This window comes from Orycteropus afer, unplaced genomic scaffold (assembly GCF_000298275.1).
Source record: "Orycteropus afer afer isolate SDZICR_OR568_19922 unplaced genomic scaffold, OryAfe1.0 scaffold00490, whole genome shotgun sequence".
Taxonomy (NCBI): domain Eukaryota; kingdom Metazoa; phylum Chordata; class Mammalia; order Tubulidentata; family Orycteropodidae; genus Orycteropus; species Orycteropus afer.
This window is the reverse complement of record NW_006922077.1, coordinates 748,395-767,525: the sequence shown is the minus strand read 5'-3', so window position 1 is coordinate 767,525 and position 19,131 is coordinate 748,395. Positions and strand designations below refer to the sequence as shown.

Here is a 19,131-nt window from a genome sequence, read left to right as displayed (position 1 = left end):
TGCAGCACTATTTACAATAGCCAAAAGATGGAAACAACCTAGGTGTCCATCAACTGAGGAATGGATAACCAAACTATGGTACATACACACAATGGAATATTATGCAACCCTAAAGAATAACCTAGGCTCTGCAAAGCACTGCATAACGTGGATGAACTTGGAGGACATTATGCTGAGTGAAATAAGTCAATCACAGAAGGACAAACAAATATTGTAAAAGTCAGGGAAAGGTTTATCTATGAAAGAAATTGTCTCTGTTGGTTACCAGGGGTGGGAGGGCAGGGTAGGGAACACTGTTAGATAGGCAGACATAAGTATTGATTTGGGTGAAGAGAAGGGCAATGTATCAAATATGAGTGATCATCATGGTGGCATTGTGGAAGAGGAAGACATGGGAGGTACAGACAACAAAGATGAACCCTTTTGCACATACAGTACTGTGTTGTTAGTGAAGGCAAATGTGTATACAGGTGGATAGATGGGTGGACAGGCTGAACTATTAGGTATGTCTATGAAGCGGGGAGCTCTGGTAGCGTAGTACCTAAGGCACTTGACTGCTAACCACTAGGCTGGCGGTTCAAACCTATCAGCCACTCCTTGGAAGGAAGGTTGGGCAATCTACTTCTGTAGTAATAATGCCTTGGAAACCCAAGGAGGGGTCACTATGAGTCGACTCCAACTCGATGGCAAATAACAACAACAACATGAAACGAGTGTACCCAAGACTATGTATAAGGTTGGCAGACAGTGGTCCTATAAGTGTATTTGTATGATCTGAATTCCCAGGTGTATAGTACAGCTGACAAGGGCCAAGGTTGTAGTCACTTCTTGGTCACAGCCAGCTACACAGAGGGACTGAGTAGTTGAACCAGTGGACTCGGGACCATAGTCACAGGGGACATCAAGCTCAATTGGCACAACATACTACACAAAACATTGTTCCACCTCCTACTTTGGTGAGTAGAGACTGGGATCTTAAAAGCTTGCAACCAGCCATCTAGATGCAACAATGGATCTCTCTTCATCCAGAGCAAAGAAGAATGAAGAAAATCAAAGATTCATGGAACAAAATAGTCCTAACGACTGGTACACCATGTGATCCACAGCCTATACGACTATGAGACTGGAAGAACTAGATAGTGCCTGGCTACCACTGTCAACCACTTGGAGGGGGAATCTATGTAGGAGATCCTGGATAGAGAGGGAGAACAATGTGGAAAAAACTCAAAATCATTTGGAAAAAGAAAAAAAGGGCAGGGGGACCAGTTTTGCTGGTCTGATAGAGTCTGGTGGAACCACTGATTATGGCCCCTAGCTGCCCTTCAGGTCTGAAATTGAACCCAAACCTGTGGCTTGCAGCCAAACAAAAGACAGACATATGAGTTGAACATTTACCTGAGGTAGGTACACTCCTTGGAGAGAACAATCATGGGAGAAAGAAGGGCTGTTTATGCACAGGGAGACAGCTCAAGGGGCAGGAATGCATGGAGGGATGGACACAGGGAAGAGGTAACTATTGGGAGGAAGTGGGAGGGGAGCTGTTGCATTGTACTCAATGTCATGAGACAAAGTGTATGTGAACTGCTGTATGGAAAGTGAATTTGCTCTGTCAATTTTCACCCAAATCACAATTAAAAAAAAAAAAAAAAAAGGAGATCCTGGATAGAGTGGGAGAACAATGTGGAACAAAATTCAAATTCATAAAAAAGAGCCTGGTGATGCTGGTCCAATAGAGCCTGGTGGAACCACTGAAACTATGGCCTCTAGCTGCCTGTCAGGTCTAGAATTGAACCCACACCTGTGGCTTCCAATCAAGCAAAAGACAGGTATATGAGTTGAACATTTACCTGAAGGTAGATAGACTCCTTGGAGAGAACAATCATGGGAGAGAGCTCAGGGGGCCGGAGGGCATGAAGGGATAGACACAAGGAAGAAGTAATTATTGGGAGGAAGTGGGAGGGGAGCTGTTGCATTGTGGTAAACTGTGGTTAATGTCATGAGACAAAGTGTATGTGAACTGCTGGACGGAAAGTGAATTTGCTCTGTAAATCTTCACCCAAATCACAATTAAAAAAAAAAAAAGAGAGAGAGCGCCTGGTGAGATCCCTGAAACTATGGCCCCTAGTTACCCTTCAGTTCTCGAATTGAACTCACTCCTGTGGCTTCTAGCCAAAAAACAGACAGGCATATAGTTGAACTTTTACATCAGGTAGATACACTTCTTAGAGCGATCAATTGTAGGAGAATAGAAGGGCAGTAATTGCACAGGAAGTTAGCTCATGGGGCAAGAATGCACAGGAAATAAGAACAAAGGGAAGAGGTAACTACAGGGAGAAAGTAGGAAGAGAGCTGTTACATTGGGGAATTGCAGTCAATGTCATGAAAGAAAACGTGAATGAAGTGCTATATGGAAAATGAATTTATTCTTTAAACTTTTACCCAAATCACAATAAAAATTAACAAAACACTGATATATTATTTTGCAATGTTTTAAAATAGAAAATCACTAGTAAAAAGTAAAATGTTCATATACTTGGAAGCAGTAATTCTACATGAGTCTCCAAGAGAAATTCTCATATGTGGGTGCTGAGATAGATGTACAAGGGGATTCACTACAGCATGGTTTGCAGTAGTAAAAAAACTGAATGCTACTCAAATGTCCATCAATAAATGGTTAATTGAATTATGGCAAATTCACACAATGCCAAATTCATTCCAAGTAAGAGTGAAGCAAATCTAATTATACTGAAGTATAATGACAACCAAGAGAAATTGTGTTTCTTTTTTTTTAAAAAATACCTATAAAATGACCTCATTTATATTTAAATATATATTAGTATGTATCTAGAAGGAAAACATGAAGGAACAGATCCCAATAGTATTGGAAATTACAGAGAACTTTCATTTTCTTAGATTGTGTACACTTGGATTTTTTTAACCAGAAGCATATATTATTTTTGTAATCTGGAAAAAAAAAAAGATTAAAAAAATAAGTCTCCACCTCCTCACATTCCATTGATGGCTCAACATTGTAAATTGCCTTTCATCCCTCTCACCCCAGTGAAACTTTTTTGGCAAAGATTGCCAAGACTCCTGCCAAAACCAATAGTATATCTTTAGCTCTCATTTTAACTCTTGAAACTCTTCACTTGGCCTCCTAAATACTTACAGAAGAACCTCTTTGACTGAGAGAGAAAAAAAGAGAGATTCCTAATTTTTTTTTGGTTACATCTTTCAAGAGTTCCCTATGGTTCAGGGACTACACACTCAAATGCCTGAGAAGTTTAAAAGGTAAAGTGAATGAGTGAATAGCAAGTAGCAGAAGGGATTGTAGTGAATTGAAGAATACATGTTGCATGTAGAAATAATCAAATTCAAAAATTGTAAAACACTGCAAGGCAAACAGTACAAAACATACAAGTCATTTCTGTTGAGTTGTCTGTTTACAATGTTGGCAAGATAAAGTTAAAAAAACTCCCTAACAAGGCATTCATGACCCTGTGTAATCTGGACCCTGTCCCACTCCGTTCTCCCTCTTCCCATTCCTACCTTGCACCCTATGTCCTAATCACAAGGAATAATTTACAATTCCCCTAATGTATCACCACATTGTTTGGTGGTTCCTCTGGCCTTATCTTACACTACTTTTTTCGTCTAGAATGTCTTCTATTCTCCTTAGCAGACTCCTATTCCATAATCTCCAGTGAGATCTCAGAGCTGGACTCTGGACACAACAGCCTCAGCTCCAAGACACCTCAAGCTTGACCCGCTGACCTCACTTCTTTATTGACCCACACTATCTCTCCAGCCTTTCTCCTTTGAAGAAGCAAAGAGGCAGTGAGAGACCAATTAGGAGACTGTTGCAATAAATTCAGAAAGCAATGATGATGAATGAATGGATGAATGATCACTTGGCTAATTGGTTGAATGAATAAATGAGTCAAGGCTAAGCACCCTACTGTCTCCATCACTCAGTATCTGTCCTAACTTATAAAACCTTCCTTATTTCCACATTGTTTTACCCCTTGTTATGGACTGAATTGTGGTCCCCCCCCCCCAAAAAAAAATATCCTAAATCCTAATTCCTGTACCCATAGTTACAATCCTGTTTGGGAATGACTTTTCTTTGTTACGTTAATATGAAACTATTAGTATAGGGTATGTTTTAAGTCAATCTCTTTTAAGATATAAAAGAAATTAAACAAGGAAGCAAACAAGCAGAGATGGGGGAAGATAGATATCATTACATGAAGATTACCAGGATAACCAAGGAATAGAAGCTGAAAAGAAACAAGAACCTTCCCTGAGAGCCTAGAGAGAAAAACCCTTCTTCTAGAGCCAGCACTGGGAGCGCTGGTAGCATAGTGCCTAAGGCACTTGACTGCTAACCAGAAGGCTGGTGGTTCAAACCCACCAGACACTCCTCGGAAGGAAAGATGGGGCAATCTACTTCCATAGTGATACTGCCTTGGAACCCAAGGAGGGGTCACTATGAGTTGGGTCCGACTCGACGGCACACAACAACAACAACATAACTAAGAAACCCTTCATATTTCTTGATTCTCTGAGCCCTAAGTGTTGTTTGGTTGCAACAGAAGAATATTTGCAAGTTTGTAGGGAAGAGGACTGTCACTCCTGACCCTTCTAGGCTCAGATTACTTCACCCCCTGATTGTGGAAGAATCAGCAGGGAAGAAGTCTGCTTCTTTCAAAGCTCTCTTCCTTGTGGACACTCCACTTTGGTGCCCACCTATCTTTACCTCTCTTCTTCCCCAGCCCTCTCTCTGCACCAGATGCCTAGATTCTTAGCTACATGTCTTTCCTTTCCTATCTCACTTCCTCAAAAGCAAAACCAAACTCATTGCCATGAAGTCAATTCCAACTCATAGCAACCCCCATTGGGTTTCTAAGGCCATAACTCTTTACAGCAGCAGGCTGCCTCATCTTTCTTCTGCAGAGCAGCTGGCAGGTTTGAACTAGCGACCTTTTGGTTAGCAGTCAAATGCCTTAATCACTACACCACCAGAGCTCCTTACCTCACTTCCCCCAGTCTCAGCAAAACTATCTCTAACTGCTTACCTCCTCCCCATCTTAGGCAACGAGCCAGATCATTTCCAGTACCCAGGGGCAACACAGCAACGGGAGGTACAACCAACAAGTTGGCTTTATCTGGGGAGACAGGTAAGAAGATGGGTGGGAGGAGTTAGTTCTGGAAAGCCACTGTCCCAGTCCCCTTCTGGAGCCTCTCCTTGTACTCACCAATGGTCTCTAGAATCCAGCCTACTGTGCCATCTCCACCACACACCAAAATCCGGCAATCAGGAATATCTTTGAATAATTTGAGCCTGAGACAAAAAGGAAGAGTAAAGATGAGGAAGGAGAACAAGACCAAGGTTACTCAACTCAGATTACTTCTTGTCTTTTATTGCCTACAACCTCCTGTCCATTTACCAAAAAGACCTGAGTTTCTATTAAGGGATATGAGGACAATAGGGAAAATAATAGCAACTCCTCAGTGCTTAGGGAGAAACTTGTATCTCCATCCTTTGAGAGCAGGAGAATGTATTCTTTTTGAGCTGGAGAGCTCAGAGGCAGGATACCCAATGATCCAAGGGAAATAAGCATTCTGAATTCTGGTCTCTGAGGTTCCCTAGCCTTTCTCTCCCAACACACATTCTTTCCTGCTTTCTCCCAACATACGTAGAGACACAGATATTCTGATACAGTCCCTAACCTATACTCACCCTGGCTCAGGACCACCCTTTTGGAGGTTGAACACCTGTCGAGGGTTTAGTAGATATTGGAACTTCCAAAGCACCCTGTGTGTGAGAAAAATGAAAGCTCTTGGGAGGGGATATTCTGTACCCAACCCCCTTGATGTCTACTCAAGGTATGGCCCCTCCATACAACACATTCTCTTCCTCCCTCCAACCTCTGTGAACCACGCCCCGCTCCATCTAAGAAGGCCTAGTATATCTCTCCTCCTCACCTCTCCCCCTGTTTCCCGCCACTCTTAGGATTGACAAAGACGAGAAGTGGGTGGCTGTTGGCAACAGGGTCAATCTAGATTGGGGAAGGAAAGCAAGGATAAGTAAAGGAGGAGTTTATCAGAGTCAAGACAGACCCTGGAGACAGAAGCAGAGAGGTGGCATTCCACAAAGATGCTTTCCCTCCCTCCTTTTTCCCCTCCCCTCCCTTCCACCACCAGGATGGGGCTTCTGGAGTTCAGGCAACATCCTCCCAGAGTTTTCCACTTCACTCCCTCCCTTGAGGGCTCCGGTGAAAAACTGGCCCCCATCAAGAAGTCTAAGCCTCTCAGCTCTGTACCCGCAGAGCCTCAGAAGTGCCTGAATTTAAGTCTTCCATGCTCTTCAGGATTGTTTTGCTTGTTTTACGATCCTGTCCAGATGCCTAAGAGGGGAAGGAAGCAAAGGGAAGAAAGCTGGAGGGTGAGTAAATCCCTAAACAGATGAGCATCTGATGTGAATCCTAAAAATACAGGTGCTCTATCCTATCCTAAATGGCACTGTTTTAACTGGAGAACCATTTCCGCCCTCTCCCAGCCACTGCCCAAGGGTCTCACCAGGACGCTGGGGTAAATGGAAGATGGAGGAAGGATGTGATCACGGAACAGCCCACAGTCACACTCATTGCCCACCGCTTGCAGGCAGTCATCGTGGATCTGAATGACAAGGTGGCAGAGAGAGATCACAGAGGGGACCCCACCACCTCTCAACTCAAAGGTATTGGAAAGAGAGCACTTGGGAGCAGGGGCAACTGTGGCTGTAAGGGAGCTTTAAGAGACGGTGACAGAGGAAGTGTGGGGAGGAGTCCAAAGCAATAGCCTGGAGCATAGGGTCAGCTTGAAAGGATAGTTCCCAAACTGACCTCTAGGTGGCACCACACACAATGCAGCCCAGTTAGACTGTGGTAGGTCCGGATCTTTTTCTGACAACGGTCGCAGCGCCCAGATACACAGCCTCCTCGCACCCACACATGTGACTGGACCTTTTGGAGAGAAAGGTAATCTCTTTTCTTGGTGGGTCTGAGCAGGGACTGGAGGAGAGATGGGCTGAGGCAGCAAATAGTCAAGGGTCAGGGTTAGATGTGGGAGGTGCTGGGTGGAAGTAGTCACTCACACCAATGTCCTTCCTTGACTTGGCATAGGTGCTGACTTCACAAGGCATGGCTTTCATGGCACACTGGTCGTGAACGAGGTACTTACAGACTAGGTAAGAAGAAAACTAGGTAACTAGTCTTTCAGACTAGGTAAGAAGAAAGGTCAGCCTTGGCTGCAACCCTCCCCTTACCTGAGGGTGGGACTCCCTGGAATTAGGCACATAATAATTTTTTGTTGTGAGGGTCAGCTAGAAAACTAAAGTTTTGTAGGGGTCTCCTCCAAGACCTGTGCATTTTCCTTACATTTTTGCTCTAAAAGAGCAACTTCCATCCTATACCCACCCCCACCCAGGAACTGAGCTGGGTGGTGCAAGGGAGGCCCAGATATAACTGTAATAATAAAAGTTAGCTTTTATGCAGACTTGAAAATATGTGCTTATGAAGTAATTTTTAATTTTTTTAACTTATTTTTGTGATTTGGGTGAAAGTTTACAGAGCATATTGATTTTCCATTCAACAATTCATACAAATTGTGTTTTATGATGAAGCACTTTTCTTGTATCAACTTATTTAACGCTCACAATTACCTCATTTACAGTTGAGGAAACTGGTACTTAAAGAAGTTATGTGACTTGCCCAAGGTCACAAAATTAGTCAGTGGCAGGGCCCAGGGTTCAAACCCTCCCTAAATTCAGAGCTGCATGTGTCCACAGATAGCTGGGCTGCCCCACTGTTCCCACACCGTCAGGTCCCATCACTCACGGTTACAGCTTAGCCCCTGTTTGCCAAGACCAATGCTCGCCTCACAAAGGTTGCAGTAGACTGGTCGGGAGAACCTCTTGGGTCTCCACATGTGCTGCCCGTTGTCCTTCAGGGTCTGGGAAGGCACAGCAGATGTTGGGAAGGCAATCTCTGGCAAGTACAGCCCAAGGCAGCCATCTTACCCATCCTCACTAGTTTCTCCTACTCACCATCTCCAGACCCAGCAGCACTAGCAGTGGCACGGTGGTAGCTCCAGCCCGTAGCCACTCAGTTAGGGAGACAGAGCCACTGCCATCATAGTCAATCTCTTTCATCATCTGCTGAAGTATCTAAGCAGAGAATGGGAAGGAGTTTTTGGTACGGGTGGTCTCTCAGACATGACACCTCTTCATAGTCTTCTAGGACACCCAACCCAGCCATCCTAGCTGAGAAACTAGGCTATCAGTCAGAGGCAGGGTAAGGCAGATGCAGGACCTATCAAGGCAGAAGGTGTACCACAGGGCATGAAGGAAGACCTGCCTTACCGGCTTCAGCTCAGACACATCCCAATCCAGATACTCAGCCACTCGCATCATCTGTGTGATGATTTTGTCCACTTCCTGGGGGCAAAGAGGGAAAGAGCCACAGCCATGCCCCAACCTCACAACCACCATCCAAACTCCTCTCTAGAATCAGGGTTCCAGGTCCCACCCCCAGACCCACCTCTCATTCTCAGATGCCTCTGACAAGTAAGTGTCTATGTACTTTTGTATGTTTGCAAAAATCACACCAAACCAAGCTCACTGCCATTGAGTTGATTTCGACTCATAGTGATGCCTCCTTGGGTTTCCACCAATTCATGTCTCCAGATTCTTCTTTATGGGGTCAAAAGCTTGGGACCTACTCTCTAATTTAGTCCTAGAGGACTCAACCTCTCCCTCTAGCCTCCTCTCTTTCTTAAGATCCTGGAAGAGTTGGGGCAGGAGGACACAGACAAATGGACACATACTCCCTTGCCCAACATAGAGGTCCCCCAACTCACTGAGCTGTCCAGAATCCCATTTCTGTCCGTGTCGTACAGCTTGAAGGTGACTGTGGGGTGTTTTAGGGGGGCCAGGGTCAGTTTGTGATGTTTGCCCAGAATATAGGGAAAACAGAAAGATAGGGAGAGATCCTTTGGGTGATAAGCCCCAAGTTTGGGGCTAAGAAGAGATAAAAAGGGATCCCACATCCCAAGAATATCCCCAGTTACCCACATGAGAATGGACAAGGTGTGAGAACTAAAGTGAAAGTGACTATAGTGGATAGAGTTAGGTATAAAGAACCTAGAGGAACAGAGGAAACGGCCCAGTCTCTAGGTCTACCTTTGTTGAGTCTTGTCAGCTTTTAGGAACCATGAGAAAATGAGGGAAGGGAGGATGCAGATCACACTTCTCTCCCTTCACTCCCTACCCCCGCCACCTCCCAGCCCAGACACACATCCTGGCAACTCACATTCTAGCTTGTCTTCTGGCTGGCCACCCTCCAGAAGGGAAAAGTAGCAGGAGACATCACTGAGACACACCACACCTGGTTACAGAAAGTATAGCAGAGGGGCTCCCTTCACTCTAGCTCTTCTCTTCTTTGTTCCTACTCTTCACTTTGACTTTCCCACCTCTACCTTCTAGACCAACCTAGCCATCTTCCACCTCTCTCCCCTGACCCTGCTCCCAACATTTGACTCAATCCAACTCTCTTCCAAAACCCATACTAATTTGACTTTTCTTTCAGAGGCCCAGCCCAGTCCCACCTATATGACCATACCTTTATGTGCAGTCTCTTCTAAGCAGTGATCAGTCTGGAAGGACTGAAACAGTGCCAGGCTCAGGTTACTGGGCACATTATCCATTTCCAGATAGATTTTCAGGAATTCCCGGAATCCCTCGTACCCAATGGCCTATGATGAGAGTGAGCATTACCCTGGGGAATCTGTGGGGTTGGGAACTGAAGAATTGGGAGTAGTGAGGGCAGGGGCAATAAGTGCACAGCTGAGAAGCATCTGAGGCAGAAGTATGGTTTCTTGGGCTGAGTCCTCAGTTAACAGAATCTCTTCCTTTGTCCTAAGGCAATAGCTGCACTGAAAACGAATGCTTAGGATATCTAGACTGGAGACAATAAGGGGTAGATCCAGAATCATCCCTAGAAGTTGAATATCCCAATGGAGCAAGAAACACAAAGATGGGAGGAGTTGGTTAAAGTGGACTTCCCAACTTCCACTCACATCTCCTTGGAGATATTTAGCCATCTCGCCATCCTCAGAGAAGAGCTTTAGGACATCACTGACCTTTTTGGTGGAATCTATTGATTTGAAGAGAATGATAGAAGAGCATCAGTTCAGTTGTCCCTGACTTCTGCCCAAAACCCACCCAGATATCCAGCAGGAAAAAAGGGTCAAGTGAGATGGATAAAGAGGAAATTCCAAGAGAAATAAAGAGAAAAACACCTCAGATTTCCCAACCTGGTACCCCTGACCTCTTCACTCTGAAACTTGGAGCAGGCAGTCAAGGCACAGAGAGGGTAGAGAGCTGAGACCCCAGGCATCTCCCCATCTTCCTCCCCTCACTTTCCCAGACAGGGGCCAGAGGAACTAACTGCCTCTAGTGAACTGAGGAAACTGGAGTGAGGGGATAACAAAGAGGAGGGAGTGTCTGGGTAAGCTCTCCAGAACGAAGGACAGGAATGAAGACTCACATTCCAAGTATTTTTGCAGCTGGGCAAACTCATTGGGGCTTATTAGGCCCCTTTCCTTGGCCATCTTTCTATTTTTCTTAACAGAAGCCCAAAAGATGGCTTTATAGTGCCACTGGCGTCTGGACTTGCACTTCGGAGGGTGGGCCTGGAGAAAGATGACAAGAGTATGTGGCAGGAAGAGCCAGCTGCCTGTACCTCTGTCTGCTCCATTCATTCTCCACTCCCACTATTCTTTCTTTCCTTGTCTCTGAGTCCCTTCCTAAGTCTCTTCCTTTCCCTGTGTTGCTCTCCTATACCTCACCTTGACAATGTCTATCCTCTGTCTCTCTGACTCATCTCCGACTTTCCTCTACTTCTGGATCCTTCTCTTGCTCTCTGACTTCTAACCAGAGAGAAACTATCTTGATTCATCTCAGACCACCCTTACCTCCCACCCCACCCCCGCTTTCTCAGTCTGTATGTGTTTCTGTGTGTCCTACGCCTGTTTCTCAGTCTGTATGTGTTTCTGTGTGTCTTACGCCTGTTTCTGAGTTTCTCCCACCACCCCCAATCCCTGCAGTCTCTTCTGGGCCTGCGCTCTCCCATCTCTGGGTCTCAGCAGTCCCAGCCCTCTGGTGGCTCTTACAGCGTTGGCGGCGCGCCTCCCGGGCCACGCCCCCATCTTGCTCCGCCTCCAGGCTCAGTTCCTAGCTGCGCTCAGCCACCCACGCCCCGCAACGACCTCTAGCTCTTCTGACGCGAGACGCAGAACCAGGTCTGGTCTGGTACTCAGCCCCGGCCCCGCCTCGTCTCTGTCCCGCGCAGGAACTAGGCGGGCGGGTGGAGGCGGACGAGGAAGGGGCGGGGATCCATATTCTGGGAGTTAGGTTGGAGTAGGAAAAGCCTGGGCGCTCCTCTAGTTTCCCGGGTCCGGGAAGGTGGAGTTGAGTGCTGGAGTCCTATGCGAGGTTCTCCCTTCCACTCTGTCAGGTTAGCTATCAGAGCCAGGGACCAAGGGAGCCGTCGCATGGATCCTATCGACCCCTGTGCCATGGGCCAGCTTACAAAAAGCGACATCCCTTGATAATTCAATAACAACAAAAATAATAATTATCTTAGTATAGTACAGAACAGTGTTGGAGTCAAACTGAACTAGGGTCAGTCATATATGGGGTCCATTCTGAGTTCTGATACTACTTTGTGACTTTGGACAAATTACATCTGTAAAATGGGGGAATGATATGTATGTTTGCCAGTGGTGAAGATTAAGTAAAATAATATATGAAAAATGCCTAGTATAAAAACCAAACCAAACCCATTGCTGTCAAGTTGATTCGGGTCCCTGGGTGGTTACTTTATCTCACATATTTTGGACATGTAGTCAGGAGAGATTAGTCCCTGGAAAAGGATATCATGCCTGGTAAAGTAGAGGGTCAGCAAAAACAGAGGAAGACCCTCAATGAGATGGATTGACACAGCGGCTATGATAATTGGCTCACATAGAAACAATTGTGAGGATAGTGCAGGATTAGGCACTGTTTCTGTTGTACATAGGGGTCGCTATGGGTCTGCACTGATTCAAGGGCACATAACAGCAGGAGGCACAATGGTTTCCCCTTGACTGCTAACCTAAAGGCTGGGGTTCAGATCCACGGAGCAGCACCACTGAAGACCTAATGATCTGCTTCTGTTAAGATTTTTGTTAGTTGCTGCCTGGTGGATTTTGACTCATGGTCATGATCACGGCCAAAGAAACTGAATGGAGCAGTCTACTCTGTAACATACCAGGTCACTATGATTTGGAATGGACTGGATAGCAACTAACTAAGAACAACAAATTGCAATAAATGGTACTTACTATTGTATTAAAATCAAAACCTGTGAGAGAAGAATTATTGGTATACTTATTTTACAGGTGAAGAAACTGGAGCTCAGAGAGGCTAGTGACTTCCTAAAGTGGTTATAAGTGGAAGAACATAAGCTCCAGTTCAAGGGCCACAGGGCAGGGCCCTTATCTGTCTCTCTGGCCTCTTGTTTCATTTTCTTCTTCACACACTGCCTTCTAGTCTCACTGGCCTCCTTTTGGTTCCCCAAGCACATCAAGATCTTACCTGCCTCAGGGTAATGAGACTTACTGTGCTGTCTGCCTGGAACCCTCCTCCCCACTTTTGGCAGTTCCAATTTTTTGTCTCAGCTGAAATGTCAGCACCTCTGAGTGACCTTCCTGATCATGTCATCCATGATCACTTTCTTTTGTTTCCTTCACAGAACTTATCGAAATAAGAAATGATCTTGTTAATTCATCTGCTTCTTTGTTTACTTCTCCCATCCAAACATAATTTCTATAAGGCAAGGATTTGTCTTTCTTGTTCACCACTGAATCCCTGTTACATAAAACAACGCCTGGCATGTGGAGGTGCTCAATATTGGTTGTACAAATGATTGTATAAAATTGGGGAATCATATTTGGGAATATTAATTCAAATATGGTTAAATGAGATGCCATAGAATCCATCCTGCCAGGGGAAAATGAGATAATTTGGAACACATAGTAGGTGCTAAATAAATACTAAATGAATAAAAGATGCCAAAAAACACTTACTGAGGTAGTCCTTTTAAGGCTCTGACTTTCTGCCTCCCCTCTACCCACTGACTTAGGGCTAATTGGGTCAGGCTCAGGGAGGCAGGCAGTAGCTAGAGTAGCCCAGCCCTTTCCTTTCTGATAGTGCAAGAACCTTTCAGCTGCTTGTGACCTTGGGATTTCTCTGTGCTCACTTCTGTGCTATCACATTCCTGTTCTGAGGGCTCTCTGGGATTGCTTAGGTTTCCTGGGACACAGGCCATTCTGGAGAAAGAACTCCATCCATCTGGCCCTTTTTAATGATATAATCCAATTTCTGCTGCTTAGAGATCTAATGAATATATAATACTCTTAAAGCTAATGAGGCCTATATAGCTTAATTAGCCTCTCTGATCACCTTTGGGGATTCCTAGATGGCTCCAAGTTTCCAGGAAATTGAAGCCAAAGGAGAGAGAAACAAGGAGTGATGAACAGGAGAAAGGGCAGGGCATTTCAACGCTTGTCTTTCTTTTTACAATGACCCAACACTTGCCCCTTCCAAACCTCCCAGGTGTCATAGACCTGGAGAAGTGGTATACAGAGAGGTTAAGAGAATGGACTTTTGAATTAGCTGGACAAGGAATAGAATCCCAGCTCTTGAGATGCTTCATCTCCCTGAACCTTAGTTTTCTCTCAGTAAAATGGATACATAAAACAGATAATCGCTAGAGGAATCAGTCACAATGTGGAGATTAAATGAAATAATGTGTGCAATGTTCTTAGCAAACTGCTCAGCACAGAGTAAACTCAAAAACCAGACTCACTGCCATTCAGCTGATTCCAACTCATAGTGACCCCCTCTGGGTTTCTGAGGCAGTAAATCTTTATGGAAGTAGATTGCCCAGTCTTCCTTCTGTGGAGTGGCTGGTGGGCTTGAATCCCCAACCTTCTGGCTACCAGTCAAATGCCTTAGGCACTACGCCACCAGAGCTCCTTTGGCAAAGAGTAAGAGCTCAATAAATGTTAGCTGTTATCACTGTTATTATGTAAGAATGATACCTAGAGAAACATATCTAAAGATTGGGAAAAATGATGTCTTTGGCCCAGGAAAGCAAAAATTCTAGCAGTGAAGCCCTATTGTACATACACCCTCTCCCGATTTGTGTCATATTGGCACAGACATGTAGTATCAGGATCCTGCAGTATGCCTCTGGAAGGAGGATAAGGTGACTAGAAACTAGAATGTCAGGGTCCAAGGATACCCTTACACTGGGATCTTGGGCATAAAAGCTCGAGTTTTTTTTTCAGTTTTCTTAAATTTCCCTCACTGAAAGTATCATGGCTACTCCTGGCAGCAAAATGCAGGATCCTAGGGCCTTAAAAACCTGAACAAGTCAGATTTTGTCCATCAGCTCCATCCCAACCCTGAGGCTATAACCAGGGCTAGTTCAGGCGAAAGACAGGGCTGGAGGGTGGGGTCTGCTGCCACCTGAGATATTTGTGACTCACTCTTCCCTTCCCTCCCAACCAGTTTGTGGTGGGAAAGGAAGAAGTTGACTTGGAGGCAGAGAATCCTAGAACATCCTCAGAGCTAAGGCACCAACTCTCATTTTTTACAGAGGAGGAAACTGAGGCCCAGAAAGAGAGGGAGTTTCATACACATCCAGGCTCCAGATACTGTCTTTAGTCCATTCAATTCAATCTTAGTGTCTTTTTTTCCTCAAGATCATATATTTAAGAATGAATACTAAAATTGCTAGTAACCAAGAGATAAATATTATTTCCGAAGCCAGTGCTAACATTTAAAGTTTCTTTTTTCACTTCATTGCCTACATTCCAAGTCAAATTAACTGCTACAGAAGGCTCTTACTCAAGAACCAGCTATGCCCTCAGAACATTCAGGCTGCCTTAGCAAGGAACCCAAAGGGACAGGCACTCCCAGTTTGAGGGCTTTCTGATTCCTTAACCACATCAACGACCTGTGTCCTATTCTTCCTTGGTCATCCCTGCTACTAACCAGTGGTCCCTAAGAGGGAATCATGTGGCTTGAAGCCACAATATTTAAGCCTTCACAAACAATGCAGGTGGTAGTGCTGCCTGGTTAAGGGGGTGGTGTGTTGTGGTGTGGTGTGGTGTGGTGTGTGTGTGTGGGTGTCATTGCATATAGTACAAGAGGAAGTTACAATGTTGGCATGGTTGGGGGATGTGGGCTCATGTGTTGAGACTGAGGAGATGCCCAATAATATTTGCATTTCTTCCTCAGTCAGGATCACTCCCCCACCTTCATTTAAAGGTGAAAAGTGGGATCTAGACATAGGTAGTTTCAGAAACTCCTCGGTGACAGGTGTGGAGAGAATGGGGGTGGCAAGTTGGGGACCAGGAGGCCAAACAAGAGCCCTTCACCGGTGCAGCGCCGTGGATGTTCCAAAACGTACTTTCCTCCGAGACTCAAGTCCCTATAGGAGTCGAGCTGCAGCATTCCTCTGAGTGAGTGGGAAGGATGGAGGGGAAGTTCTGGGGAGACGCTGCCTACGGAGTTCTGGCCCAGCCCGCCCGCCGCCCCCTGCATCCAAGAGCAAACCCTTCCAGCTCCCTACTCCAGCTGTCACGCTTCCGCCTGCCCGGCCCATCAGCCCTCACCCAGCCCGCCAGGCGCCCCCTCCCGCGGCCCCCTCCACCTCCTGCTTGCGTGGGAGGTGGCGGGGGGCTCGCGGGGTCTCTACCTTGCCGGGGGAGGGCGCGCGTTCCGAGCTGAAGCGCCGGCGCCAGAGCTGGAGCCCGAGCTGGGCTGGAGGGGACGGGCCTGGCAGACGCGGCCGCCTCGGGGCCGCCCCGCTCCTGACGACACAGCTGCCCGTCCCCCACCCCAGTCCGCCGCCCGCCCGCGCCCGCAACAGGCGCCCCTAACTCCAGGAACTTAAAGTCTGGAGAGGCCCCTGTTTCTAGTCCAGCTTAGCCCGAGTCCTCTCTCTGGCATTTCCCCAGGGCTCCTCAGGTCAGTGCCATTATCTCCACTTCCTGGGCTTCCCATCTTCTTCCCGCGCCCGGCGCGGCTCTGCTTCTAGCTGTTTCCACTTCTAATCCCTCATAGCCTCTCCCTTCTTCCCAACCATGAGAGGCCAAGACAGGGGGGCGGGGCCGCTGATGGGACAGTTGGCAGCTGCCCACCTAGCCAAAGTCTCGCCCATCCTTAAGTGCTGCCAAACCCCGATTTCCCTGCCCAACTCCCTTCCCACCTCTTTTCCACCCACCACTGACTTCTGATTCCAAGATCCCACAGGAGCAAGGCAAGAGTTCTAGACTCCACATCTCAAGATATAAACAATTCTCTCCTCTCATGGGCTCCACATTGCTAGAGAAAAGCTGCCCACACTCTCCTCCAGACTCCACACCTCCCTAAACCCCAGATCTCAAATGTCGCACACTCTGAGGTCAGTTTTCCCTCAGGACATTTCCTTCTCTCAAGACTCTATTCCCTCCTTATTTCTGGGTAGAAGTTTAGGTGCACCCAGCACTCTGTCCTGTGTACCATTCTCCCTGCCCTAATCTTCCCAGGTTGCCCGCTGACCTTAGCAGGTGTTGTAGAAGTCCCTGGCCAAAAGTAAGGAATGAAAAGAGATCTTTTCAGTTTTTTCTTGCCTGGAATCTGTTCTGGAGTTGTCAAGGATCTTAGGACAGCATGGATGGTTGTGAGGCTTGTAGAGCAAGGGAAATGAACAGAGGCCTAGGAACTTACCGGTAGGAACTGGAGACCCAGGCATCCTGCTCCCGCGCCCCGCCCCAACCACAGCTAACCCCCTCCCACCCTTCATTGAAGTGGGGGAAGGTAACAAAGGCTTGGGTTCCTGGAATCTTCCTAACACCTGGGGGTAGGAGGAAGGGGGAGGGGAGAGCTTTGACTGGAAGAAGAGTTTAGTGTGTTTGTGTTGTACACATACATATACATACGCACACACGCACACACCCCAAACCAAACCAAACTCACTGACATCGAGTCAATTCCAACTCATAGTGACCATATAGGACCGAATGGAACTGCCCCATAGGGTTTACAAGTCTGTAAATCTTTATGGAAGCACACTGCCTCATCTTTCTCCTGCTGGATTCGAACCACTGATCTTTTGGTTAGCAGCTGAGTGCTTTAACCACTTTCCCACCAGAGCTCCTTCACACACACACACACACACACACACTTTGAGGGGATGGTTGGGGTAGAGAGGGAATGAATACATGAAGCCCTCTAGTGGAAACAGAGGGATCTAAACAGTTCCTGATTATTTCCAAGACAGGCTCTGGTCTCACTTTGAACAGAAATGAAGCTGCTGAGTAATAAAGTGGCTGGAATGGGGTTTGGGGGTACTGAAGTTCTGTCTGAACTGGAGATCTGAGGCAGGCTTGGAGAAAATCTGTCTCTCTGCTCCTGTCTTCCCTTCAGGTCTCATCCCCCGTCTTAAAAAATCCGGGGCTCTACCACTCTCCATCCTTCATTCTTAACTGTTTTCTAGTGGCTAAGGCACTTGACTGCTAACCAGAAAGCTGGCGGTTCAAACCCACCAGCCACTCCTCGGAAGGAAGATGGGGCAATCTACTTCCGTAGTGATACTGCCTCGGAAACCCAAGGATGGGTCGCTATGAGTCGGGTTCGACTCGACGGCACACAACAACAACAACAACAACCACTATTAGCAAAGCTTTATCTCCACTCCTATATCACCTCCTTAACCACACATTCAGCAAACACTTTTAAGGGCCTACCATTCATCAGGTCATGTTCTTAGTTCTTTAAGACAGCCAAAAACATACCCCAGCTTAAGAGTGGCTTGGTATGTAGTATGTGTGTGTGCATGTGTGTTAAGCCTTCCTGATCCCAGCCAACCTAAGAAAAACATAAAATATAAGAACAAGTACCCTGACCTCTCTTTCAACCGGTTTTATGCCCCTGAACTCTTCAAATAGGAAAACTTCGGAAAAGATACTAATCCTCAAGGTACTCAGTTTTTCTTGCAAAGAACACTCCATGCAAATAACACCTAACAGTTACACCTCCCTATGTATAACCTGTTTCTCACTCCATCATCTTCATATGTCTCTACATAAAGCTAAAAGCGATTCTTTTAAAACTTTTTTTTGGAACTTCAAAGAAGGGCATGAGTGATCTCTCCCTAATGAGTAAGATGGAATCACTCTTACTCTAAGGCTCCTTTTTTTCTTTTTTATGGTCTTTTCCCCCATCACACCCCACCCAGCTCAGTTACTGGTGGGGGTTGGGGGGGCAAGAAAGGCCAAGAAACATCTAAGGAGGCGTCTGATGCCTATAGTTCCAGGTGCTCATTTCTTTACTCAACCACATCATAAAAATCAGAAAGAAAGAAACCGCAGTGAACAAAGGGAGAGGAAAAAACAACAGTCTTGTTCTCCCTGGCCTAATCCTCCCCCTCTTCCTCCTCAGGGTAGGGGGCCACATCCGGGACCCAGGGCTGGGTCCCAGGCCAGGCTGCTAGGCAGACAATTGAGTTTCACTTCCTGTCAACCCTAGAGCTGGTGCAGGATGTTTAGGGGCACAGTGAGGCCTGAAGATGAGGGTTAGGTAGTCAATAGGGGACACTTTAGGATTCCTGCTGCAGAAAGACCCGTTGAGCAGCCTATTGCAGAGATGCAAAGACCAGTCATAATCAATGCATCCCACTAGATTTTAGAGGCTTCGTCTCACACGCTCACTTGTAATAATTAATACCAAGGCTAAGGACAGGTTGCTAGATGGGAGCAGAGCTGAAGCACAGCTGGGTAAGGATGTCATTGTCAAGAGCATTCGCAATAACTGTATTATATGCAAATCAGGTTTTAATTGAGTCTTTTTGAGATCTGAGTTGGACCTAAGGTGGAAGTCATGGAGGTGGACAGTGAGAAGAAAGGAAGAAAAGAATGAGGGAAAACGTCTGGGGCTTAATTTCAAAGTCAGAAGGTTCCTAGTCAGTCACTGCTCTGTTTTAATGATTTTTTTTT

The 19,131-nt window shown here is 46.3% G+C and overlaps 1 protein-coding gene across 1 annotated transcript in view; it reads right to left on the bottom strand.

Moving 5' to 3' along the window:
* DGKA (diacylglycerol kinase alpha) overlaps window positions 1–11,250 on the bottom strand; it is a 20,832-nt gene extending 9,582 nt beyond the window's left edge. Inside the window, exons 1-17 of the mRNA XM_042782861.1 lie at window positions 11,215–11,250; window positions 10,590–10,734; window positions 10,120–10,196; window positions 9,663–9,795; window positions 9,354–9,428; window positions 8,902–8,951; window positions 8,405–8,479; window positions 8,090–8,209; window positions 7,881–7,995; window positions 7,139–7,227; window positions 6,888–7,007; window positions 6,583–6,681; window positions 6,327–6,410; window positions 5,989–6,062; window positions 5,744–5,818; window positions 5,259–5,344; window positions 5,079–5,168 (exon numbers count right to left, since the gene is read on the bottom strand). Of these exons, the coding sequence (XP_042638795.1) occupies window positions 5,079–5,168; window positions 5,259–5,344; window positions 5,744–5,818; window positions 5,989–6,062; window positions 6,327–6,410; window positions 6,583–6,681; window positions 6,888–7,007; window positions 7,139–7,227; window positions 7,881–7,995; window positions 8,090–8,209; window positions 8,405–8,479; window positions 8,902–8,951; window positions 9,354–9,428; window positions 9,663–9,795; window positions 10,120–10,196; window positions 10,590–10,734; window positions 11,215–11,250 (1,543 nt within the window). The remainder of the gene's footprint in view (window positions 1–5,078; window positions 5,169–5,258; window positions 5,345–5,743; window positions 5,819–5,988; window positions 6,063–6,326; window positions 6,411–6,582; window positions 6,682–6,887; window positions 7,008–7,138; window positions 7,228–7,880; window positions 7,996–8,089; window positions 8,210–8,404; window positions 8,480–8,901; window positions 8,952–9,353; window positions 9,429–9,662; window positions 9,796–10,119; window positions 10,197–10,589; window positions 10,735–11,214) is intronic.
* Window positions 11,251–19,131: the final 7,881 nt, after the last annotated feature.